We start from the raw sequence: 25,512 nt of genomic DNA on the forward strand, positions 1-25,512 counted from the left end.
GTTTTGTTTATGTAATTTAACAATTTAAGTATTTCATTGTTTTGTTTTCAAGAGAAAGTACCAGTTTGATTAACATTTAATGCTTAAAACTGTTAAAGTCCTTCCTGAGTGGCTAGTAATAAGTTAATTATTCTTGTTAATAATATTCCTTCATCAGCCCTTTTGCAATGTGGTCAAAGATCATGGATTTTACCCTCAAATCCTGAATGAAGAAAATTGTCCTCAAGCGCTTCATCCGTGGTGTTTGTTTCATATCCTGTCATCTCATAAATGAAATTAGCATCGTGTCTGTCTGCCTTCAAAAATGGAAAATGCTACAGCGAAACACGCATCCATCAACAATCCAGCTGACATCAGCGTGATCATTGGCTATTTTTTGGTGGTTATTGCAGTAGGAATTTGGGTTAGTGAAAAGTTTGTCTTTGTGTATTTTAAAGTGCTAAAATATCTGCTAATTGATATATCTGTTAAAATTTGTAGAATAACATTTTAAAAGGATATAAAATGTAGTAAAAAAAACACCTATTTTTTTCATCAGTCTTCATTTAGGACTAATCGTGGCACAGTAGGCGGCTACTTTCTTGCAGGTCGGACCATGGTGTGGTGGCCTGTGAGTAGCCTACTAACTTTATTCATATTAAATGTTTAATTAAAAACTTCAGTTCAGATTTTAAGTCACACAGTTTTGTGGCACTATCTACACTTTCCTCGCATGAAAAAAGTTGACAAATAATATAAAGATTTCAATACTTATTTTAAAGCTTGTTTAGTTTTTCCGTGTATTTATTTCCCCTCACATCTCACACATAGGTGGGAACGTCTCTTTTTGCAAGCAACATTGGCAGTGGTCATTTTGTTGGCCTTGCAGGAACAGCAGCTGCGAGTGGAATCGCTGTTGGGGGTTTTGAATGGAACGTAAGCTGGACATTTTAATAAATAAGAATATTATCATTGGTGTAATTTGGATTTGATTGTGATTCCAATAATTTGTTTTGAATATCAAAAATTATTCTGTTTTACAGGCATTATTTATTGTTTTGCTGTTGGGCTGGGTGTTCGTCCCTATTTATTTGACCGCAGGGGTATGTTAGTTTTTCATAACAAGGAGATTTTAGATGACAAATGGTTATTTGAATAATGTAAGTGAAAGAGACTTAATACACTTACTCTTTTTTTTCAAAAGGTGATTACAATGCCACAATACCTAAAGAAAAGATTTGGAGGGTCTAGAATTAGCTTGTATCTCTCTGTCATTTCACTTTTCCTTTACATCTTCACAAAGATTTCTGTAAGTCATATCCAGACAATAGAAAAAAACCGATGTAGAATCATAATGAGCTGTTTTCCACAAAAGGGCACCAAACTCACCAATTTCTTCTCCTCGCTGATCGTAGGTTGACATGTTCTCAGGAGCGGTTTTTATACAGCAGGCTCTAGGCTGGAATATCTATGTTGCAGTGATTGCTCTGCTCTGCATAACAGCACTCTATACAATCACAGGTAAAATGGGCTACTGATCCATCTAATTTCTTTTACATTTAGCAGACGCTTACATCCAAAGTAATTAAAGACTACATTTTATCAGTTCATGTATTTCCTGGGAATCAAACCCATGACCATGGTATTGCGACATTATAGCCTACTAATGTTGGTATTGAATAGCATTTTAGGGACAAATTATCTATTGAGCTCCGTTCAATTTTTGAGGCCCCAAAAAATGTCTTGCAAATGACATGCAATGTCTCTGTAGGAGGACTGGCTGCGCTGATGTATACAGATACTGTCCAGACCTTTGTTATCATTGCTGGAGCCTTCGTCCTCATGGGATTCTGTAAGTACCAACTGCTTGGAGTTCAAAATCCATTCATGCTTATTACTTGATGACACTTTACATAAAGTACTAGAAAATGTCGTATTCCTGAAGATGGACAGCACGTGCCCTTCTTGATGGTTGTTTTTTTCTGAGTTAAACATCAACTAAGTTTAAGCACTAGCCATCTAACCACTGAAAACCAATGTTTTTTGTCTTGCTGGTACTGGATACTGTGGTAGCCCTACTGTTGGTTTGATTGTTCTAATTTCCTCCTCATTTGTAAGTCGCTTTGGATAAAAACATATTCTAAATGATTAAAGGAAAATGTCGCCTTTGGCTTTTTGCTTGCTTAGTTGGGGACATTTAATATTCAGCAATACATGGTATTGTATTAAATGTTTAATTAAACACCATGGTGGTGGATAAGACACATGCCTTTGGTGTGAGAGACCCGGGTTCGAATCCACTGTGAGACACCAATGTGTCCCTGAGCAAGACACTTAACCCCTAGTTGCTCGAGAGGCGTGCGACCTCTGACATATATAGCAATTGTAAGTCACTTTGGATAAAAAGCGTCAGATAAATGAATAAATGTAAATTTAAATATTATTGATCTGCCTGCATTGACACCATTATATGAGAACTGAACTTAGCTGGACGGTGACATCACTGTTTTCTCTAGAGCAGCTGTATAGATAAATTAACTAAATTAATAACTTTTTTACAACAAAAATGAACCATCACTGAACGTACTTAAGCTGGACTATGCCACTATTTTCTTCAAGATCTTCTGTCCAGCCGAAACAAACTTTGCTGCATTATTTTCCTGATATCACTGTAAAGCTGCTTTGAAATAATCTGTATTGTAAAAAGCACTATATAAATAAAGGTGACTTGACTTGATTTGACTTAAATGTAAAAACAATCCAAGAAAAGTCCATAAAATCACGGCCCAATGTACAGTGTTAATATGAAGGAATTTTCTGTGTTGATTTTTCACAGGTGTTTTATGCATATTTTGAATCACAAGTTCTTGTTTTAGGGTTCAAAGAAATTGTAGTAGCACAACTTTTTAAAAGTGAAATATGTTGTTTTCATAAATATTCAGTTTACGCTTAAACACGATTGTGTTACAGCAGCACACCCAGAGATAAAAAAAAAGAAGAGAAAAAAAGAATTGTGGTCAGATTTTGTTTCAAAATCATAATGTAGTCTTACCTCAGACATTTGCAAAAGTTGACTTAAAATATATTTTTTTAAAAAGTAAAAAATAAATAAATACTTATATCAGTAAAGCTATATTATAAACGGACCTTTGTGTTGTCCCCTACTTGTCAACAGCCTTCTATGAAGTTGGAGGTTACAGTGCTTTATTGGAGAAGTATAGTTTATCTTTACCATCTCAGAGGATTTCCCTAGACCCTCTGGAATATAATATTTCTGAACATTGTTACACTCCACGAGAGGATGCCTTTCACTTACTTAGGGATCCCACGACTGGGGACCTGCCATGGCCGGGTGTTTTATTTGGCATTGCAATTATTGGTAGCTGGTACTGGTGTACTGATCAGGTGAGGACAGTGTTTAAATAATTTTAAAAATATATAACGTTGCCTTCTTTGCTCAATTTCTTCACATTACATATTGTATTCTGCAGGTAATTGTGCAGCGCTGTTTGGCTGCCCGCAGTCTGACACATGTGAAGGCAGGATGTATATTGTGTGGTTACCTGAAACTGCTCCCTATGTTTCTCATGGTGTTTCCAGGGATGGTCAGCAGAGTGCTTTACCCTGGTATGTATTTTAATAGTATGAACATAGTTAATACCACATGTATTTATAATTAAAATTTTGGTCAGAGAATATCAATAATAAAATCAATTTTCAGATGAAGTAGGTTGTGTGGAGCCAAGCATCTGTAAGGAAGTGTGTGGCACAGGGGTTGGCTGCTCCAACATTGCCTACCCCAAACTAGTGGTTTCTGTAATGCCAACAGGTGATCAACCAAATTTATTTTCTGTGGTTTTTAATTATTATCCTTATACCTTTACAAAAATTAAGTTATTTAGGTTACACTTCATTTTTGCTCTCAATCCTATTTCCATGTAATCAATCCCTAAACAGGTCTCAGAGGTTTAATGCTGGCAGTTATGTTAGCAGCTCTCATGAGCTCACTAGCATCTATCTTCAACAGCAGCAGCACCTTGTTCACCATGGACATTTGGACTCGTATCCGGCCTCAAGCGAGAGATAAAGAGCTTATGGTTGTTGGAAGGTTTGGAACCATTCAATTTATGTTAAATCACACTAATTAATGACTTATTCACAGCCACGGTCTGCCTGTGTAATACACTAAACAGTGCTGGGTTGTTTTAACCCAATTTTGGGTCAAATATGGACAAACCCCAACTAAAAATGTAATTAAAAAATTTTACCCAGCGGCTGGGTTTGTCCATATTTGACCCAAAGTTGGGTTGAAACAACCCAGCATTTTTTTTAGAGTACTGTCAAAATATACTGTTTTAAAATTATACTTATAGAGCGAATTACATCGTTACCAATAGTTCCTCAATTTAACAGGACTTGTTCCAATTCCTAGTCCTTAACAATACAATTAATAGTCATTTTGAGAAATTGTGCAGAAACAATGTTCAGAAAATAATTGTAATTTTTCACATCAATTGCATCAAGCAGCTTTGCTATATCTTTGTTATCTCATCAACACTCTAATAGCAATTCATAACTTTCGTTTAGGTGAATTTGTGGCTTCAGAAGTGCGCGGCCCCGCACGCGCGCAGCTTAGAGGGAACATTGCTAGAGAGGCCAATCTACTTCGCGAAAGAAACTAAATATGTCAATGCACATTGGCGTGCAATCATTTGCATCAGCTGTTCAGCCACGCAGCGCAGGTATATAATGAGCAGCACGTTTGCATTTCAAGGTTGCACTTCAGTTTTTTGCTGAGGAGCCGAGCCGATAAGCTGGCTGCCCCAGCTGGCTGCAGCAGATGTGGCGACGGGACGTGGCGTCTCCGTTCCCTACTTCAGGGAACGAGGGTTACCATATGTAACCTAAACATTCCTCTTCAGTCGGTCAGTCGACGCCACATTGAGACAGACGAATAGGAAACCCTTCCAAAGGGCCACAACTGCTGACCCCATCCAGCACCCTGTGCAAGCCTCTTGCCCCTTCTTGCCTGGAAGGGCGATAGGACAGGGCTTACACAGAGTATATCTGTCACTGTTGTTCCGTGATAACTCATACAGTGAGATTATTGGATAACACTGGGAAAGCGAGCCCTTCTGTTAGGAAGGAGAAAGCTGTGGAAGCCACTTTCTTCCCCAAAGAGCTGGTCTAAGGTCCTGAGACTTTGAGTTCTGTTCACGTATAGACGCAGAGTGCGGACAGGACAGAGCAAAGCCAGGGCTGGGTCTGCCTCCTCCAGGGGAAGCACTTTCTTGTTCACCACCTGGTCCCTGAAGGGAGTGGTAGGAACCTTGGGTACATAGCCTGGCTGGGGTCTCAGTACAACATGGTTGTCACCTGGCCCAAATTCTAGGCACGATTCGTCGACCGAAAATGCCTGCAGGTCCCCGACCCTCTTGACAGAGGCCAGTGCAACCAGCAGCAAAGTCTTCATGGATAGAAGCTTTAAGTCTGCTGATTGCAAAGGCTCAAAGGGAACATTCTGGAGTGCTCGAAGCACCTGGGAAAGGTCCAAAAGGGTATGGAGGGGGGGTCAATGAGGATTTAACCATCTCACCCTCCTAAGGAACCTGACGACCAGGTCGTGCTTTCTCACTGTTTTGCCATCTATGTGGTCGTGATATGCTGAAATAGCGGCAGCATGTACTTTGAGGTTGGAGGGAGACAGCCCGATTCAACCCTTGCTGCAAGAAGGAAAGCATGGACCCTATCGAACATCTTCGGGGGTCCTCTCGGCGAGAAGAACACCACTCGACGAACAGGTTCCACTTCAAGGCGTACGTACGTCTCATGGACTGCGCTCGCGCTGAAGTACCTCTGGGGGTAAGTCACCTAGAACCTCCGCGTTCATGGGTGCCATAGGGTGCCCCATCTCTGAGTCAGAAGGTCCTTCCTCAGAGGAATGTGCCAGGGAGGGACTGTCACGAGGAGCATGAGTTCTGGGAACCAGGTCTGGGTGAGCCAATAGGGAGCCACCAGAAGGACCTGCTCCTCGTCCTCCCTGACTTTGCACAGGGTATTTGCAAGTAGGCTCACTGGGGGAAACACATATTTGCGGAGGCCCCGAGGCCAGCTGTGTGCCAGTGCGTCCGTGCCGAGTGTTCCCTAGGTCAGGGAGTAAAACAGCTGGCAGTGGGAGGTCTCTGAGGAGGCAAACAGGTCTACCTGAGCCTCCCCGAACTCTCTCCAGATCAGCTGAACCGCCTGGGGGTGGAGTCACCATTCTCCCGGGAGCACAGGTCGTGATAGCTCGTCGGCCAAACGGTTGAGCACACCGGGGACATACATGGCCCGAAGGGACCTCAGATGCTTCTGACTCCAGAGGAGGAGATGGCGGGCGAGTTGCGACATGCGACAGGAGCGTAGACCACCTTGTCGGTTGATGTACGCAACGTTCGCTGTGTTGACTGTACGGACCAGTACGTCCCTGCCCTGTAGCAGAGAGAGACGTACTGCTAGAAACTCAAGGCAGTTGATGTGCCAATGCAGTTGGGGGCCCGTCCACACCCCTGACACTGCATGCCCGATGTACGTGGCACCCCAGCCGGTGGCAGAGGCATCTGTGAACACCACAGCATGCCTGGAAACCTGTTCCAAGGCCACTCCTGCCCACAGGAACGAGTGGTCTGACCATGGGCTGAAGGTCTGGTGGCACGCCGGTGTGATTGTCACCCAGTGAGTGCCGTGATGCCACATCCATCTCGGGACTTGGCCGTGAAGCCAGTGCTGAAGCAGTCTCATATGGAGCAGTCCGAGCGGTGTTACCGCTGCTGCCGCTGCCATATGCCCCAGGAGCCTCTGAAATAATTTCACTGGGACCGCTGTTCTGTCTTTGAACGTATTCAGGCAGTTCAGCACCATTCCTCTGTGAGGCGCGCTGTCTGTGTGACCGAATCCAACTCAATAGCACGCAAGGGAATGGTCGCAGCGAACACGGACAGGAATGTTCACCTGTTGTGCGCTGTCTCTCTAGCTGGTGATCTTACCAGCCGCAAGAACGGCCTTTCAGCACTCTCACGGTACACCTTACCAGCTGTGGAAACAGCCCTTCCGTTTTTGCTCAGTTTAAAAGCAACAAAAGACAGAAAGAGAGAGAGAGAGAGAGAGAGAGAGAGAGAGAGAGAGAGAGAGAGAAGTCGACCCCACTGCCGCGCTGTATCACCCGCACCAGCCATGAGAGATCCTCCTGTTCAGAACTCGTCTGTTTACAATCTTTTTGGTAGATAATAGCATGGAAGTGCTTGACTCCAAAGCAAAAAGCTAAAGTGCAATCGCACCTGCTGCTCATCATATACCCGTGCTGCGTGGCTGAACAGCTGATGCAAATGATTGCACGACAATGTGCATTAGCTCGTTTAGTTTCACTCGAAGTAGATTGGCCTCTCTAGTGAGATTCCTATTCGTCGGTCTTGATGTGGCGTCGACTGACCAACTGAAGAGGAAATCTTATTTTTCTTTTTAAACGGAACCTACTAAAATAAAGATCAGTTCTTGATCATTTCCAAACCTACATTTTAATTATTATAATTTAATATTATTCAAATAATTAACACTTTACAACAAGGTCTCATTAACTAAAATTAACAATGAGCAATACATATGTTACAGTATTTATTCATCTTTGTTAACTTTAGCTAATACAAATATAACTGTTCATTGTTTGGTCATGTTACTTCACAGTGCATTAACTTATGTTAACTAATACTACATTAGTTAACATGAACTAATATTGAATTGCACTTCTACAGCATTTATTAATCGTAATGCTTAGTTAATGTTGAAATTGGCATTAAGATTAATAAATGCTGTAGAAGTGCAATTCATTATTAGTTCATGTTAACTAATGTAGTTAACTAATAAATGAAACCGTCTTGTAGTGTTACCTTAATTAATATAAATATTAATTGTACTTTCAGTTTAACCTTAAAGTCCAGCATATAACATTTCTTTCTGCGATTTTCATGGATTGAACACATGTATTAACTTCTGTAACAGGGTGTGGGTACTCTGCATTGTCGCCATTAGCATTTGCTGGATCCCAGTTGTCCAGGCAGCCCAGAGTGGTCAGCTATTTGATTATATTCAATCTGTGACTAGTTACTTAGCTCCACCTATTGCAGCGGTCTTCTTCCTTGCCGTTTTTGTGAAGAGAGTCAATGAGACAGTAAGTGTCTGCTTTGTACATATTTAGTCTTCATTAAATGTTACATGCCTGCAACACAAATTTACCAAAAGTTTACATCCTCAACTCTTGTTCCTTAGGGGGCTTTCTGGGGCCTGATGGGAGGACTGGTTATCGGTCTGTGTCGCATGGTCCCCGAGTTTGCATATGGCTCTGGAAACTGCATCTATCCATCCAACTGCCCAAAACTTATATGTGGAGTTCATTACCTTTACTTTGCAGTGCTGCTCTTCTTCTGCACCAATATTCTAGTGCTGTTCGTAAGCTACAACACCCCACCCATAGACGACAAACATGTAAGTTAATAAAGCTGTGTAATTATGAATGGATTGATTGTACTGTAATGTTTAATTGTTTGTGCTGTGTAATGGTGTCAAATGAGTTTCCCCTTAAAGGAATAGTTCACTTCAAAATGAAGATCATTTACTTACCCTCAAGTTGTTTAAAACCTGTATGAATTTATTTCTTCTGCTGAATACAGAAGATATTTTGAAGAATGCTGGTAACTAGACAGTTGATGTACCCCAGTGACTTCCATAGTATTTTTTTCCTATATGGAAGTCAATGGGGTACATCAACTGTTTGGTTACCGACATTCTTCAAAATATCTTCTTTTGTGTTCAGCAGAAGAAATAAATTCATACAGGTTTGAAACAACTTGAGGGTGAGTAAATGATGAAGTTCATTTTGAAGTGAACTAATCCTTAAAGGGAATTAATAAAGATTTCTAACCTAAGTTGTTTTATCAACTGCTGAAGCTGTTTACAATTACTTATTTTTATTAATAACATTTACCTTGCTCTCTTTGTCAAGCTCCATCGCCTTGTCTTTACCTTGCGCTATTCTAAAGAAGAAAGGGTCGATCTGGACTGGGAAGAGGAGGAACGAGGAAGGAAAGCACGAAGAGGGGCAGATGAAAAGGAAAAGGTCGTAACTGATGAGAATCAAAGTAAGATGACATGTTGCATCATTTATTTTAGAGAAATTAATATTTGTAGATAAAATGTATATGTTTAATGTGTGTAGGTCAGGGGTGTCCAATCCTGCTCCTGGAGGGGCCATTATCAGGCTTTATCAAAGTTAAGCATTACTCCGAATTAAACACACCTGAAAAATCTAATCAATGTCTTCGGTTGCATTCAAAATCACATACTTCCCTACTACTGTATATAGTATAGACGAAAAACAGAATGTGACTGACAAAAGAAGTATGTCCGAATTCACAGTAGCTAAAACCGGAAAACCTTCTATTTCCGGCGAGATTCTGAAGTGTGCATTCAATGAACACTTTACTATCCCATGAAACAACTGAAGGATTTGTGAATGGCATTCAAGTGACACAACTGACACTGGTAGTTCACATGATAATGACAGCATGGTGAATGTAATAAAACTAGATTACATACACACTTACTATATCAAACATATATTTTTTAAAAGGTCATTGAGTAATTAAGAACAAAAGAGTAATAAAAATAAGAACCTACTTGTATGTAATTTTGGACACAGCCTTCAGTCAAATGTGTTGGGGAAGGTTGGAGCAAAACTTAGGCCAAAAGCAGGATTGGATACCCCTGGTATGGTGAGTGTGTGTATATATATATATATATATATATATATATATATATATATATATATATATATATATATATATATGTGTGTGTGTGTGTGTGTGTGTAAGTAATATCTTTACTCTCTGCCATAGTTGAACATGGTGACCGATCCATAATGATGAAGCTTATTGGCTGGGTTTGTGGCATAAGTGATGCTCAGGCTCCAGAGCCTACAGAGGAGGAAGTGGCAGAAGCATCAAAACAATTACCTGACATAAGTGAAGACCCACTTTGGAAGTATATAGTCAATGTTAATGCGCTAATAATGATGACTGTGGCCGTTTATTGTTGGGGTTACTATGCATGAGGGGAAAATACTGTCCATTAAGACATAAATAAGTGTTTTCCTACCCTGGTCTTTTAGAGTCTCCCTAATCAAATACAAGTGATTCAACTCAGTTTGTTACTAGATACCTGAAATAAGTACCAGATAAGGAAGACCTCTAAAGTGTGTACTGATAAGTGTACCCCAGGACCAGGGTTGGAAAACACTGATTTAAATCTTTGAATTTTCACGTCTACAGAATCTGCCAATGAAATCTACGTGATACAATGTGTGAAAACAGTACTTTAAATGGATCACTGAAAATGCCATACAATCATTGTTTAATTAAAAAAGAGAGAGCATAATTGGATTGCTATGTTGGATTTCACTTTTGAGAAAGCAGACACGACACCTCAGGTTTAAGTGTCACTGAAATAAATAAAAAGCTTTGATTTAGTTTTTCAAAGTTGATAGAACAACTCTTTTTTTTAAATAAGTTCCTATATACACATAAAAGATGTACTATGGAAGATTTTAAGTAAAAATGAACAATTCCAATTAATACCAAAGCACAACAAATAGAGCGCCTTCCCAAGTAACTTGCAATTTTATATTTTAACCACAGATGGCAATAGAGAGCCAAAAGTTTCAAATTGCACCTTATATTAAAGTGATAGTTCACCCAAAAATTTAAATTGTCATCATTTACACACCCTCAAGTTGTTCCAAACCAGTATGAATTTCTTTCTGTTGAACACAAAAGATTGACGGTAGCCATTGACTTCCATAAAAGGAAAAAAATATATTATGGAAGTCAAAGGTTACCGTTACCACCATTCTTCAAAATATTTTTTGTGTTCAACAGAAGAAAGAAACTCGTACAGGCTTGGAACAATTTGAGGGTGAGTAAATGATGACAGAATTAAAATTTTGGGGTGAACTATCCCTTTAAGACCATATCCAAAACAAATAAAAACTATGTACATTGCAGAAAACAAAAATGTAACAAGATAATTCATATAAATAAATTGATTATTTACAAACAAAACAAATATTTCACTGTTGAAGTACCAAGAAAACATACATCACAGACACCAGTTTTAAATATCTTTTATTCATTTTAGAGGCAAAGATTCCCAATAGCAGATTGACGGTGAAACCTAGAACGGTCTCCCAAACCAGAGGGATCAGCATCAATGTTTCTGTTTGTAAGATTTCACAGACTGGTGGAATGAGCAGAACGAACAGGGTTAAGGCTAGAATCAGCTTTTGAGTTGTCCTGTTCTTTGTTGTTCTTTCAGCCACATGTAGCTAATTACTGCTTTGGCAAAAGCTTCCTTTGCCAACAAGCACAAAGACAGCCTGGCAGGCAAAGAGATAGGTAAGAGGAAAGGTTTGGTCAAGAAATAAAGACTGATTTCATAAATCAATTTAAAGGAGGGGAAACATGAAGTCCAACAACAACAAAAAATATATTATTCACATTCACTCAAAACAGAAAAATCTAACAAGCAGTCAAACTGTTGATTACAAAGTTGACATCAGGGATTTGGATTTGTAAAGTGACATCATTTTGCACGCTTTTGACCAAAGGGACAGCAAATTAAACTTGACAACAACCTCTGATGTTATACTCGCAGTCCTTTGTCTAGCCTGCAGTTTTTTTATAAAGTTGGGGTCAGAATCAGAGCTTGTCTTGGAAGATTGCCAAGCCGTAAGAATTTCTAACCAATTACAGTACATTTGAAGACTAGTCCCATGCAGCAGACTAACTCATGTAACCAGCATTGGTTTTCAAATTTCAAACCATTGGTCTGCTTATGTAGGGACCGAGAATTAAGTATAGTGCACTGATAAGAACTGATACTGACAATGATAGCAAGGTTAACAAGATAAGATAGGAGAGGCGAGCGCAACCATAAATAGTACAGTGGCATGAGGTTTCAGTAGAGCAAAAGCAGGGAGAGAAAGGACAATCCTGACTCAATTCTTTACCTCCCATCGTCTCTTTTGGCGCGGACCTGAACCAGCTCGCATGGCTGTACCCAGTTGTTATCATGTAGCCCAACTCGACAACCAGGTGTGTCCTTATCTGTGCGCCGACAACACATCCAGTAGGAACGTCCATAAGGCAAGTCATGGTGGTAAGGTTTAGGGTGCCAGCGGCAAAGCGATACATCTCCCCGCTCATACTGCCGCTTGCACTGCTTGCAAGGGTCATCACGGTACAACGGGTCCTGGTTCCAGCGAGAGTCTGTAGCACGCACGCCGTAGGTCTCGATCAGGGTCTTGAAATCATGGCAGGTGCATTTGAGTGCTGCTAGCGAACGTGTGGGCAGGTAGCTGAAGATATTGACCATGATGTGGTCTGGAAGCAAAAGCATGTATTGCCGTGGTTCCAGAAGCCGCTGGATCTGAAAGCGAATCTCAAGGAAGTCATGGGAGACATGTCGGTAGAGGCGGCACAACGGAGGATCAGAACAATCATCCACAGTTGTCAGTGGCGAGTCTGGCCTCTCGACAGTAGGCCCCACTTGCGCATTGTTGTTTGCACAATCTAAAGACAGCATCCCACTGTTTACTGTTGAACAACTCTCATCTTCAGTAGATGGTGACTGCAGAAAGAACAGCTGGCCAGGAGGTGGATCCTCTGAGGATTCAGTTGAATTAGCCCCATTAGGCATAGCAAAACATACAGTCTCTTCTTGAACATTCTCTGTGCTGTCCTTCCCATAAAATACACATTGGTCTACTGCACCCGTGACCACAACCTCAACGTGGAAGCCGCTCACCCGCTCTCGAGCCACTGCTGCCTTCTCTCCTGAGGCAGAGTCTTGGATAGGATCTGACGTTGTGGAGGGAGGCCTGTCGTTGATACCTTCCCCAAGCGGATCGGCCTTTGGTGAGCCAGCAAGGAGGGCACCTGGATCTCGAGACGAGGGACTAACTAGTTGGTAGAGGTCACAAGTGATCTTTTCTTTGCCTCTGGCTCCTGCTTGCCCCCCTCCAACTCCACAACTCATAAACATGCATTTGGGGCGGCCAACAGGCTCAGACTGGGTGCGAGGGTCCAGACTTGACACTCGAAAAGCAATCCGCACTTCCCCTCGTCCATGGCTTGGAGCACCACCCACAGACTCACCAGTGTGAATGCTGTCTATTCCTGAACCATTAAGTTCAGGCCGCAAAGTTGTACTGTCAAGATTCTGCTGCCGAGATTCAAACTGTGCAACAGCCTGAGCAACCCGTCGGGATTCCTGCTGTTGCTGCAGAAAATCAAAGTCACTTTGAGAAGTTGGTGCAGATGAAGGGGGTTCTGAGAGGATTACAACAGGTTTCTGATGGACTGTATAAGGACTGGTTTGTCCTTGCGCTACCATACCTTGAAGGGCCAAGGCTGTACGCTGTTCTACAAGGGCAACCATTTCGGCCACAGAGAGCAGATCTGTCTCACTAACTCCAACACCATCCTCCGCCAAGTTGGATTCTGTGGGTACATCAACAGCAACATTTTGAGCTCTAGTGGGAGGGTCATAAGAGGAACAGCGACGACGCCGCTTGGCCTTGGTACAATCGGTAGCCCAGTTTCCCTTGACTTTCATGGCACTAGGCCTAGGAATTCCAGCACCATTACACTGGTGAGCTACAAAGAAGGCAATTTTCTCCTTGGTGTTGCCTGGTTTGATGACATACCAGGTATCAAGCAGTACCCTGCCATCCTCCATCTGTGAATTCGAAGAGGGGGGTGCAGGTAGTGGTGGAACCAGAAGGGTAGATGAAGCAGCTGGTGGGGTGTTTTCAGTGCCAACATCCTCATCTTGCTCCTCACCGACTACATGGGTCTCTAATGTTGTAAGCCCCGAATCGTCAGCCTTGCAGTGGGTGGTAGTTGTTCCATTACAAATTGTACCATTGCTGTATGGCTTATTCTGGGAGTAGGTGCCAAAGGGGCGTGGGCACCACAGCCGGATGTGGGAAAAGGTGTCACGGTTCATCATGAGCCCATAGGGAGCATACCTGCCTCTATACTGGGCAGCTACTTTGCATTTCACCACTCATCTTCACTTTTCAGGTCTGCATGTTCCAGCTGGACAGATTACTTCATCTGAGGACTAAGAGAAAAAGAGGCAAGACTTAGTTTCACTGAATTCATGTAAATCTGTTAAAATGTCTTAATCAGAATTACAACAATATTACAACAATAGAGTAATGAATCATCTAAAATGAAACCTAGTTGCCTCCAAAAAAAGGCTACATTATATGATGAATATTGAATTGAGTAGCTAAATCTGACATCTTATTATGCCACTATGTTGACAATAGAGGATCCAGTTAAGTACATGTTGTCTTTTGTGTGGTTTACTTTAAAGTCTCAGTGTCACAGCTTTCTACAACCAGGCTGTTAATAAAACTGGGCTGACAGACTACAATCAATTCTATTAACTTAATCACTGATACAAATGTCAGTGGATTTTATTAGTCAACTAAATTGATTAATCATTCCAGCTTATTCGAACAGTACTGGGGTTGCTGCTGGTGTACCTGTAATCTATACTAGAAGGAAGCTATACTTGGAGAACTGAAAAATTCCAATCAATAAAGAGTGAAAATTCAGGAATTTTGCTTTCAATATTGAGTTGGTCTAATTCCTTTTGTTAAATGTAGTTGTTTAACACTTAGCCTAAAACCTTTTATTAAACTGGATCTTTCCAACCCCACTGCATTCCAACACATGTGGTACACAATTACACAATCAGTGTAGGTCAGTCTTTTGATTCTTGGTGGCTCCATACAAAACCCATTATTTTCTGTGGCCATTAATTAGCAGAAGAGCTTATACATTCTAAAGACAACCTACAACAAAAACCCTTTGCCAAGAGAGATAATGCTATTGGAGAGGAGGACAATCTTAAGTGTTATACTATAGGTCTGTTTATATCAAACAATGCTTTGCTAGTCTCTTTAATAAACTAATATAATATTGTAACACATATAACTGAATATAGAATGAGAAGCCTTGTTTCTAACCATAATGTATGCAATGATTTAAAAGACCTTGAAAAACCTATTACAATGTTAATGGGTATAGCCTTTTGAAAAACTTTCAAGCTGCTATTTTTAGTCCACAATGTATTTTAAAAGCATTCTTATATCGCATATGAAAGATGACACTAGATGCCTGCTATGAATGAATATGGGTCAATGACAAATAAAACTTAAAAAAAGTCGTAAAATTGATGTAATGCATATTTTCCAGTCAGGAACAAAACAAGTTTAAATTGCATTTTGCAAGTTTCTTAACAATTAAATTAATTTTTTGACAACCAAATATATATTCCTAATTGTATTGTGAAATCTTAGCAAAGTAGCCTAACCCTTCGAGTGTCTACAGTGCCTAACACATTTTATGGTTGTGTATTGTATTCATAATAATTTATAATGGTTGCATTCTAGTGACCAGGTATTTAGTATCTTTAGCATCTGATTTAAAAGACAGAAAAATAATCAAAAAGTATACCAGTAAATGCATTCAATACAATAATTATTCACAATCAACCATTTTCAGCCATTTGTTCACATTGACCAATTATTTGTTGGTTTAAATCAAGAATGTATATGGTTGTACCACCAAATGAATATCAGTTGTGCCACCAAACCTGACACATTAATAATGACAGGAAAAATGCTGAATACTGGACTTTGTTTATTTATTTTATTTTCATTTCAAGTACATATAAAAATGTTTTAGTCAAGTCTCTAGTGAAGTAGAAGTAGTAAATTGATCAAAAACAGGATAAATCACAACATCACATTCAGAACGTATGAACTGGAACAGGCTACAATGCAATAGATTAGGTTAGATACACTGTAATAAATTGTGATTGAATAACAAGGTAATTTTTATATTGATACAAAAATAATCATCAGCTTAAGTCAGTTGAGAATTTTAAAATCAAATATCAAAAATGCATTAATCAAAATGTTTAAAACATTAAATGCATAGCAACTTTAATGGAACACTATATAACTACTAAAGATTCATCATCTCTCTTTTCTTTTTGCAAGATGTGTTTCTCTTTCAGCCAGATCATTTTTTAATGCACTCCCTGTGTCATGTAGAGTTCTCAGTCCTACTTTATATACAGTCTTCAACAACAAATACAGTTAACTACCACGATAGTGTACCATAAGTAAGTACCACTATCAGTACCACTACCATGTATTAACATTTAAATTAATCATTTGATACAATGCACTTATTGTGTACATCTTTTACATTTTACTTATAAAGAAAAGCCTGCATATTAATCTGTAATTAACATCTATAATTACACTGTTGACTCTTCCCTTACCCCTACCCATACCATCAAATGTGTCCTATAACTGGGCATTTGATGGCATCAAATTTTCGTGTTGTGATAATTGCTGAAGCTTTTATTACAGTATACAGTATTATCACGATATAGAAATAAGTTGCAAAAAAAGTGTCATACTATAACTTTTTTCTTATAACAAAAATAAGTGAACATTTAAATACAACAAAGCAATACACAAAAATGTATAACTGTATAACAGATTAAAGTGCAAAAGAATTATAGAGAACAATAGGCATCAATTTACAGTAAGGTCTCATTGGTTAACATTAGTTAATGCACCTAACTAACATTACAATGAGCAATGGCTAAATTTGTTACTGAAGTTACGGAAAGAAAAATACAACTGTTAGTTCATGTTAGTCTGTTAAATAATACAATTACAACTTATGATTTTAATAGGGTTGTTAAATGTTGAAATTAAGATTAATCAATGCTTAAGAAGTACATTTCATTGTCAGTTTTTTTTTTTTTAATAATGTTAATGGAGCCTTAATGTAAAGTGTGACCGAATAAATAATCAAAACATTTTCAAACAATATCTCTAGGGCATGTTGTAGTCCAGATTAAAATGTAAAAATGTTTAAGTTTGATAATAAATAGCCCATTACGAGGCTCAAAATTCCGACCCTTTTGTGTGCTCCCGAATGTGCTCCCGAAATTTTATCTGTGCGACATCAAAATATATTTGGGAGCATTTGTGCGAGTGGAAATAAATGTTTCTCTACAAAACATTTGCTAATTACTGCACAGTATGTGCCTGCTGTGAGCTGATACAGTGACCGGTCCACCATTCTATCACATAACCAATTAGACTTCATCTTTACGCCGTTAACTTTAAAGCAGACTTTAGGTTAGTTAATTAGCCATCAATCACTCCCTTTCACTGCGCTCTGCTGTCACATGACAGGGAGCTAACTAGCGCACAAAATGTAAAGAGCTGAGGAGAGAAGAATTTTTTGAAGGGGCAAGTGAAAAAGAATCTTACTTGCCTGACTGGACAAGTAACCTGACTAAAACGTCAATAACGAAATAAATTTGAGCGTTTTCAGTTGATTCCCATGTGCGAATTTTACGTTAGCTTACGTTAGAGGGAAACACTCCGACGGCACTAATATGAAGGTAAATTGGTAGCAAAACTCGAGAACACGTAGATGTGAATTTGAGAACTTGTACAATAAATATTCGTACTTGTACGCTAAAATGTACACTCACAGCTTCAATGTGAAAACTTGTCAAATAAAAATCTGAACTTGAACACTGAGATTTGCACTCGCAGACAATAGTCACAAACCTGTATTCTGAAATTGAAGCTGCAGACAAGCAGTCACAAATGTGCAAAATGCCATTCACAAAGATACAATGACAGACACAAACTTGTAACATAATTGCACGTATTCTTACATTCACACTTGCAGTACAACCTCAAGTAGGCACTTGCAACTTCTCAAATCTGTCACTGCAATTTCAAATTTCGCGCCTTGACTTTTGCTACTCTTTTCGCGATATATTAGGTGCAAAACTGACTTGTGCACTTGCAACTCAGTGGCGGCGAGAGAGGAAGGGGGCGGGAGCGGGGGTGTTCAAAGGAGCCGTTTTATTGGTTCGCGCCTACCCAATGAAATGGGACTTCTGTTATATGTGATGATGTCACGAAACCCGCTTCTCGGGGACGATCTGAAACGCTAAAGGTGTTGTTGTGAGGTGCATGTACAAATCTTTGTATATTTATTGTTGCATTAAAAAAACATAAAAATGCTGGCATGGCTTAATGCATTAGACTGATATTAAAAGAAATAAATGATATTATCAAACTCAGTAAACAACACAATACTAATAATGCATAGGCTACTATGTACAGAAAAGCAGATCAACACAGAATATGAACACAACGCATAAGACAGTGGTATGAAAAGGCCAAACTCAGGAAACACCATGCCTACTAATAAAGCATAGAAAAGTAATTTGCACATAATATGAACGCAACGCACTCATTCCCTCCCATAGAAAACCAAGAAAACACTTCATGAGGCTTAATGGACCAACAGTTTTTAAAAAATTCAAAAACACACAATTTGTTATTAATAAAACTGCAGGCAGCAGGTTTATTTGCACTAAACACATATTTGCTTTCTTCCGTCATATTCTGGGCTCATTGGCTTTTCTGTAGCCTACAAGGCTATGCTTAATTAGTATGGTGTGGTTAACTGAGTTTGATAATATCATTTATTACTTTTAATATCAGTCCATCAAAAACGGGTTTCGTGACATCTTCACAATAACAGAAGTCCCATTTCATTGGCTAGGCGCCAACCAATAAAACGGCTCCTTTGAACACCCCCGCTCCCGCCCCCCTTCCTCTCTCGCCGCCACTGAGTTGCAAGTGCACAAGTCAGTTTTGCACCTAATATATCGCAAAAAGAGTAGCAAAAGTCAAGGCGCGAAATTCGAACTTGCAGTGTCAGATTTGAGAAGTTGCAAGTGCCAATTTGAGGCTGTACTGTGAATTTGAATGTTAGAAGAAGTGCACATTTGTATTACAAGTTTGTGTCTGTCATTGTATCTTTGTGAATGGCATTTTACACATTTGTGACTACTTGTCTACAGCTTCAAATTCCGAATACAGGTTTGTGACTATTGTCTGCAAGTGCAAATCTCAGCGTTCAAGTTCAGATTTTTATTTTACAGGTTTTCACATCGGAGCTGTGAGTGTAAATGTTCGCGTACAAGTACGAATATTTATTGTACAAGTTCTCAAATTCACATCTACGTGCTCTCGAGTTTTGCTACTAATTTACCTTCATACACTAACTACTGGAGAGTAGACGATTTGCAGCAGTTGATAATATGTAACACATTAGACCAGTCCCAAATGCAAGTGCACAAATGCGGCCACATACATTTTTCACTCACACATTCTCAAAAAATGGTCGCAGTCCAGAGCCCTGCAAGGTTGTGCTGTTGAGGCTCACGCAGTCTCTCGAGAAGAAATCGAAACAAATGTGCGAAGTACACAAAGAAACTCAATTCAAAATGTTTTTATATTTATAACATATGAGATATTTAAGCAATATCACACAACCAGGAGTTCTGTTTTGCTGAATACCATCACGAATAAGAAATGTGACATCAATTTAATATATTACAAGTAAATTGGTAAGTCGCTTGTCCGGAAAAATAGGATTTTTGTGACGTCATTATACACTGTTCAGAAACAGAAAGTAGAGCAGTTGCTTTGTTCATGGTGTTCCCTGGCTGTTTGTCTGCTGTTCCATCAGCTGTCAAAGAATGAATGTGCATTTTCATTCAGTGCATCTTCACTTGTTCTGCCATGCGCTGCTCATGCGTGTTGGGCTTGTTTATAACAGTGCACACATTCCTCTTTGATACAGCGGTTTTGTGCATTTTAAATAATTGATCGGAAAAGTATTCTTAAATGGCTTTCTAAAAAATGTAATAATTCGTAATAAATAATTATTTACGATATTTTGAAGTCCCCACGATAACAATATTGTGCATACACTATCGTTATATATCGTATTACCTTATATCGTATTACCTATTTATCTTTATAGTGGCATCAAAATGATTTTAAAATGATCATGAAAATAATTGAAAGTGTAAAATATTTTTAACTTGTACATTATTTTGAATTTCTTATAATTAAAGCACCAGTTTATATAGTTTTCTTAGTCTGTTTATTTGTGCTGATGGTTGAACCGGCATCTAATATTTTGGGGGTTAAGATCCCAAAACATAAAATAATATTTATTATTTGAATGTACTAATAATGAATCCAAACTAAATAGGTTTTACAGAATAAAAGTGATACATGTCATTATTAAATTATTTTAAAAGGAAATAATGCAATTGGACACATAAATATGCACGTCATGTCATTGACCCATATGAGAAAACAGGTTTGCTAAACATGGATAAAAATTGAACAGTAGGCCTATAGTTTTTAAGAATGATACAGGAGAGTTTAATGTGTACTGTTCAACAAGAGTTTATTTTTTATGTCTGGCATGACAATAATAATTAAATGTATGTCATTATATTTATGCAAACTTGTTTTGAAATCTAACTAGCATCACCTTATAGTCTTGTTGGTTGATATTCTTTATGGCTGCAACTAAACAAATAAAGTCATGGTTCAGATCAATACACTGTCTCATTTAATCTCCATTGCTTGGACAACCTCTTTATATATAAAAAAAACCTTCCTGAACAAATAAAATCAAGAAAGTGGGAATTTAGTTAAACTGGTGAAAATTAAATTAGTTCATTATCATCGGGAAATATCGAATCCATGCTGGATCTCATTATTGTTAGAAAAAAAGGGGGACAGAAAGATTTGATGACTCCAGTATGCGTCCAGGTAATCAGGACAAACAAAGTTTTAAAAGACTTGTTAAACAAGTCAGTCGACGAGATGATTAACTCAGGAGTGAACAACACAGTACATTCTATTTGTATCTTATTTTCTAAATGCCAACTGTACCTTATAGAGTGAAATCGTTCTTTATCCGTTAATGTGTTAATATGACCATACATTTTTCGGTCTACTCTTAGGAAAATCTTGGAAAACGATCGAATTAATTTAAACCAACAAATGGTTCCATGCTTGAATCATATCAAACGTTCACCAAACGCAAATAACAAAAAAGAAAGCAAATATTCGCATTGCTGATGATTAACCTCGCAAAGATCTCGGTCCAAACAGGAAGATAATACAAGTTATTTCATATGTAATCCTATGATACTCATAAATGATTTGAGAATTAGCCTATGTTGTCATGCATTGCATTCCCAGCTATCCTCCTGTTCACTAGGCCTACTCATCAAGTTAATCCATGGCTTGTCTGAACATAAACATAATCGCTTGGCATCTTCAGTGCTTTTCTTTAATTTCAATAAACACTCTGAACTCAAAACATTAAATAGTCGAATAAAGACAACGCGTTTGGGATCCTTTGACTTGAAGCAGTTAAAGCTGATCAAACTGACTAGCAGCTAACTGGCAATTGCAAACTATTAGCCAGCTTTAAAACATCTGAGAATGACCGAACCTCTCCAATTCAGTTTCAATTAACAATAATGTCAACCGAAATAATCGGTAGCAGTATATCTAACACTTGTATATTCTCCACTAAAGGGAATGCATATTACTGACGCTGTTATTTATCTGCGCCAGTGTGTAATTAGCATGTGTTTAGCTAAGCTGTCTTCATGAAGTAACAGACCTCAGCTTGCTAACTTTTCTATTATACTTTCCTAACTTGGCTTATTTCAGTATTACGTAGTGGAAGTTCAGCGACTCTGTAGTATCAAAAGTTTACATTTTTGACAGCCTTGAACGTTTTGAAACATTTCCACTTGATGGCACCATCAACAATAAATAAGCCAAGCTAAAACAGTAGTAGCTCTGCTGGAATTATGTCACTGCTTACCTTCTTCTGAGACCAAATCTCCGCTGGTTTCCCTCCGACAGCTTTACCTTTATAACCAAAAATGGCTATATTGTCGATTTTAACCAACAGTCATTCAAATTTCTCTCTGTGCTTTTAAAAACAAACAGAAATGTAAGCTGAGGTCGATGAGGGTTTGCAGGTAGACTGTTAGCATTTGCAAGCTAACTCGAAAATGAAGCAAAAATCGCAATATTCATCTGGCTTTATCAACTAAATATGTCAGTTTTGAACACAGTAATGTTTTGGTAAATACTGTATCTAAAAAAATGGTCGTCTCTATTGTTTAACCAGAGTTTCAATACTATTTCACCAAAACAGAAATAGTTAGTAGGTCCTCGAAAAGCAATTGAGGAAGGCCATTTTGTTGACAAGCAGCTGCAAAACGCTTGTAGCCAATGGGGAGAGAAAGTTGATGGCATGCCCATATATGGATGTTCAGACTCCCCCTCTATCACTACACCCACAAAGAGGAAAATTTCATCTACCTCATCTTCATAACAATCAGCATCTTTCACTTTCACCACATTTCACATAAAAGTCAAGTCTGAGAAAAAACATACCGTAATTGCAGACTCTGTTTGTTTTTGTTCTGTTACTGTACTTTTACAATTAGTCTTTGGCAGCAACTGCCACTGGACAGACATGAATAAGAAAGACAAAATTCTCAATTATTCAAATACCAGTAAATAAAATATCAAATGAACACAGATAGTGAGAGAAATATAAGAAGCAATGCGCATCAGAGTACGGGCACCACACCATATGTTCATTGTAGTACAGTGAATGATCTGATATTATATCTTTATGTACAATATGAGGACTGGGATACTGAACAGTGCAAAGGTATTGTGTTTTTATGTTTAGTTGGGGAACAGCTGTAGACTATAAGAAACTGTTCCCTATTTTTTCCTAATTGTCTAAATATGCTGCCATATCACAGTCAAAATAAGCAAGACTGGATATGATCAGTATGAGAGCACGGGGTGAACTTGAAGGTGCTTAAAAAACTAAACACATATCTTTAGGACTGAGAATGGTAAAAAGAAAACAGAAATTCAGCTTTTAATAGCATTAGTCTGTAAGAGAGGGCCTTTTAGAAGTAACAGTTCTAATGCCCAATGAGAATAATTGATAAGTAATGCAAGAGATGCAAATAAGACCATACCAGAGATTGTAATATGGAAAATAAATGCAGGTTGTGCAAGTACAGGAAGATATTCACAGCTGTTGTCGGTGTGAAACGGATGCTGCAATCATTGTTTTTTCCCTATTGAGAAGAGAAGAGAAGAGAAGAGAAGAGAAGAGAAGAGAAGAGAAGAGAAGAGAAGAGAAGAGAAGAGAAGAAATCGCTGCAAGAAGTGGTTACAAGGGCACATGAGTTAATAATAATGGTGTGCTGTGGACAGATAAATCATCAGGGTGATTTTAAGCCACAGTAAAACCACACACATTATTATTATTATTTTTTTTACAAAACTTTTAGATTAGACTGTTATTGACTACAATTAGCCTTTTACAGTACAATTTACAGTACAAATACCACTATAATGTTATCCCCCCCCCCCCCCCCCCCCTGTAACAGTCATACATGAGAACCTGCAAAGAAGCCTACAAAATCATGGCCTTTATCAACGCTGATTTTTTTTAAAATTTCGCCTGAATTTTTAAATGTTTTGAGAAATATTTGGTGGTGATGACAAAACTATGTGACATAAACTTTATAAAAGAGTTGTGATTTAAAAAAGTTAAAAATCACATAATTTAATGCTATAATTTTATTAAAATAGATAGGCCCTAGTCTAAAATGACCGGTGAATTTATGTAAGGTTAAAAACATTTGAACAATAATCTTCGATTTATTTAGTGTGGATGTGTATAAGTTTTAAACATTTCAAGTACATTTAGTAATATTCTATTTATACTCTATTTTATACTCTATTGGAGAATCACACACATATTCTGCAGTTTTCTGATAATATGCTATTATTTCCTCCAGGAAGTCAATTAAAAGTCATTTAGCTCCGCTATTTGCGCTTCACTCAATCAAACCAAGGGGGTAATCCATCAGCCGGAAGTTGAAGCCTCGTGGGAGCCGCCATTGTAGCAGAACTTCACCTGCTGTTAGCATTCCACTGACTCCCATTCATTTTGACGTCACTTTGACAGCGAATAACTTTACATCTGAGGCGTCCAAAGACTAAATAAATCAATAAATAAATCTAAATAAACACGACAATGTATAAAAGGCTCCATTACTTTGTATCTTACGTTATGGCCCCGTAGAAGCCGTTTTTGTTAAAAACAGGCTAACGATTGCGTCATAACCACGCGACTTTTTGTCGCACAATAGAAACATTACCGTATAGACAGGAGGAGAAGCTCGCAGGCAATCGGGGGGGCGTCCCGTCAAGGGAGAAGGCCATAGATAATGAGTCCATAAAAGCAACGGGACAAAATATTTCAACAACGTTTTTGGGGAATTGGAAATAATTCGGTATGTGGCAAGTGAATACATATGAAGTGATTAACGTTTGCAATTTTTACGCACAGCTACTAGAAGATTTACGTCTGTCAGAAAAGTTTGCTCACGTCATCAAGCTTAGTTTGAGTCTGCGCGTCAGGAACGGAAGTGCTAAAAAATCGCAAAAATGGGCTTCAACTGTCTCAACTGAGTTCCAATGAGATGGCTCTGTGCACTTCTATGAATCAAGCCAGCGACAGCGTCGTTTGTAACTGCACTTCTCACACTGGCCAGTACACGGCGTTATCCTCCAACGGATCATTGGTCATTGAGCCATTCGGATACGCCCCGTACCAAATTCCATTGGCCCAAGACGTGTATGTCAAAGCTGATACTATGGTTACCATGTTATACTGTTTGCTTCCCGCTCGTGATTGGTTGTCAGCAGCAAAACCAACCCCTTTTTGACATCTGCAAATTTGGTTGGCTATGTCAGTTGTCAATCACCAGAGTCTTTCCGTGTCCGGTAGTGGTTGCAAAACAGACAGAGGTGTGCGGAGTAGAAAGGACACTTCTGACAGACGCTGAGAAGGATACTAATCTCTCAACACGAGTAAGTATTACTGTTGTTGGCAAACTACACCGCTGTACTTATTTATTAAATGCTCCTTGTTCAGATACATTTGTAATACTGTAATATTCAATAGTATTATTAATGCCCATGTCAATGAATTTGGACATGGGATAAATGCACTGTAATGTTCCTTAACTTTACATCAAACCTAATTGCACTTTTGCAAATGCTAAATTGTAAATGCATGCGTTTCACAATGAAAAGCAAAGTGAAATTATATGATATAACATAATATTATATGACTCGAATAAAATATTAATTACATAATATTACAAAATATTAATATTACGTAAAAACTTGAACTAAATGAAAATGGGAAATGTTGCCAAAGCAACCAACTGAAATAAGATTAAGTTGAAGCACTAAATTACTCACTGGAAATAGATCAAATCTAAAACGGATCTAAAACCAAATAATAATAAAAAACAATAATTAAAATGACAAAGACACATATCAAAATTGAAAACTGAAAATTAATTAATAAACTATAA

The 25,512-nt window shown here is 38.5% G+C and overlaps 3 protein-coding genes across 4 annotated transcripts in view; 2 read left to right on the plus strand and 1 right to left on the minus strand.

The window, feature by feature from the left end:
* The window catches only part of coq8b (coenzyme Q8B), a 148,927-nt gene that overhangs the window by 116,514 nt on the left and 6,901 nt on the right, over positions 1–25,512 (plus strand). The window contains exon 2 of one of the 2 annotated variants that reach the window (XM_077208902.1): positions 20,788–20,833. In XM_077208902.1, the coding sequence (XP_077065017.1) occupies positions 20,824–20,833 (10 nt within the window). In that variant the 5' untranslated portion in view covers positions 20,788–20,823. Of the gene's footprint in view, positions 1–20,787; positions 20,834–24,892; positions 25,001–25,512 lie in introns of those variants that run through there. The other variant, XM_077208903.1, reaches the window with a different exon arrangement.
* Positions 221–10,481, plus strand: slc5a2 (solute carrier family 5 member 2). Its single transcript, XM_077208901.1, has 15 exons — positions 221–403; positions 539–610; positions 811–915; positions 1,023–1,082; positions 1,184–1,288; positions 1,395–1,500; positions 1,751–1,831; positions 3,155–3,384; positions 3,471–3,606; positions 3,701–3,808; positions 3,937–4,087; positions 8,014–8,182; positions 8,281–8,496; positions 9,014–9,149; positions 9,906–10,481. The coding sequence occupies exons 1-15, from the start codon at positions 305–307 to the stop codon at positions 10,118–10,120; spliced, it is 1,989 nt and encodes a 662-aa protein (XP_077065016.1). The 5' UTR covers positions 221–304; the 3' UTR covers positions 10,121–10,481.
* On the minus strand, positions 11,173–22,323 carry fbxo46 (F-box protein 46). The gene is made up of 2 exons (XM_077208897.1): positions 21,906–22,323; positions 11,173–14,190 (listed from the first exon to the last, which is right to left on the minus strand). Exon 2 carries the CDS (start codon positions 14,074–14,076, stop codon positions 12,070–12,072), a length of 2,007 nt encoding a protein of 668 aa, XP_077065012.1. The 5' UTR covers positions 14,077–14,190; positions 21,906–22,323; the 3' UTR covers positions 11,173–12,069.

Source organism: Siphateles boraxobius, unplaced genomic scaffold, assembly GCF_051911475.1.
Source record: "Siphateles boraxobius isolate OS27281-9 unplaced genomic scaffold, OSU_SipBor_1 6, whole genome shotgun sequence".
Lineage (NCBI taxonomy): Eukaryota > Metazoa > Chordata > Actinopteri > Cypriniformes > Leuciscidae > Siphateles > Siphateles boraxobius.

What these genes read in the sequence shown, in the direction of transcription:
- fbxo46 (XM_077208897.1), bottom strand. Translation starts at nt 14,076, where the DNA reads ATGATGAACCGTGACACCTTTTCCCACATCCGGCTGTGGTGCCCACGC.
- slc5a2 (XM_077208901.1), top strand. Translation starts at nt 305, where the DNA reads ATGGAAAATGCTACAGCGAAACACGCATCCATCAACAATCCAGCTGAC. An exon ending in TTATTGCAGTAGGAATTTGG is followed by an intron (nt 404 to 538) that starts GTTAGTGAAAAG and finishes TTTTTTCATCAG; the next exon opens with TCTTCATTTAGGACTAATCG. An exon ending in CAGCAGAGTGCTTTACCCTG is followed by an intron (nt 3,607 to 3,700) that starts GTATGTATTTTA and finishes ATCAATTTTCAG; the next exon opens with ATGAAGTAGGTTGTGTGGAG.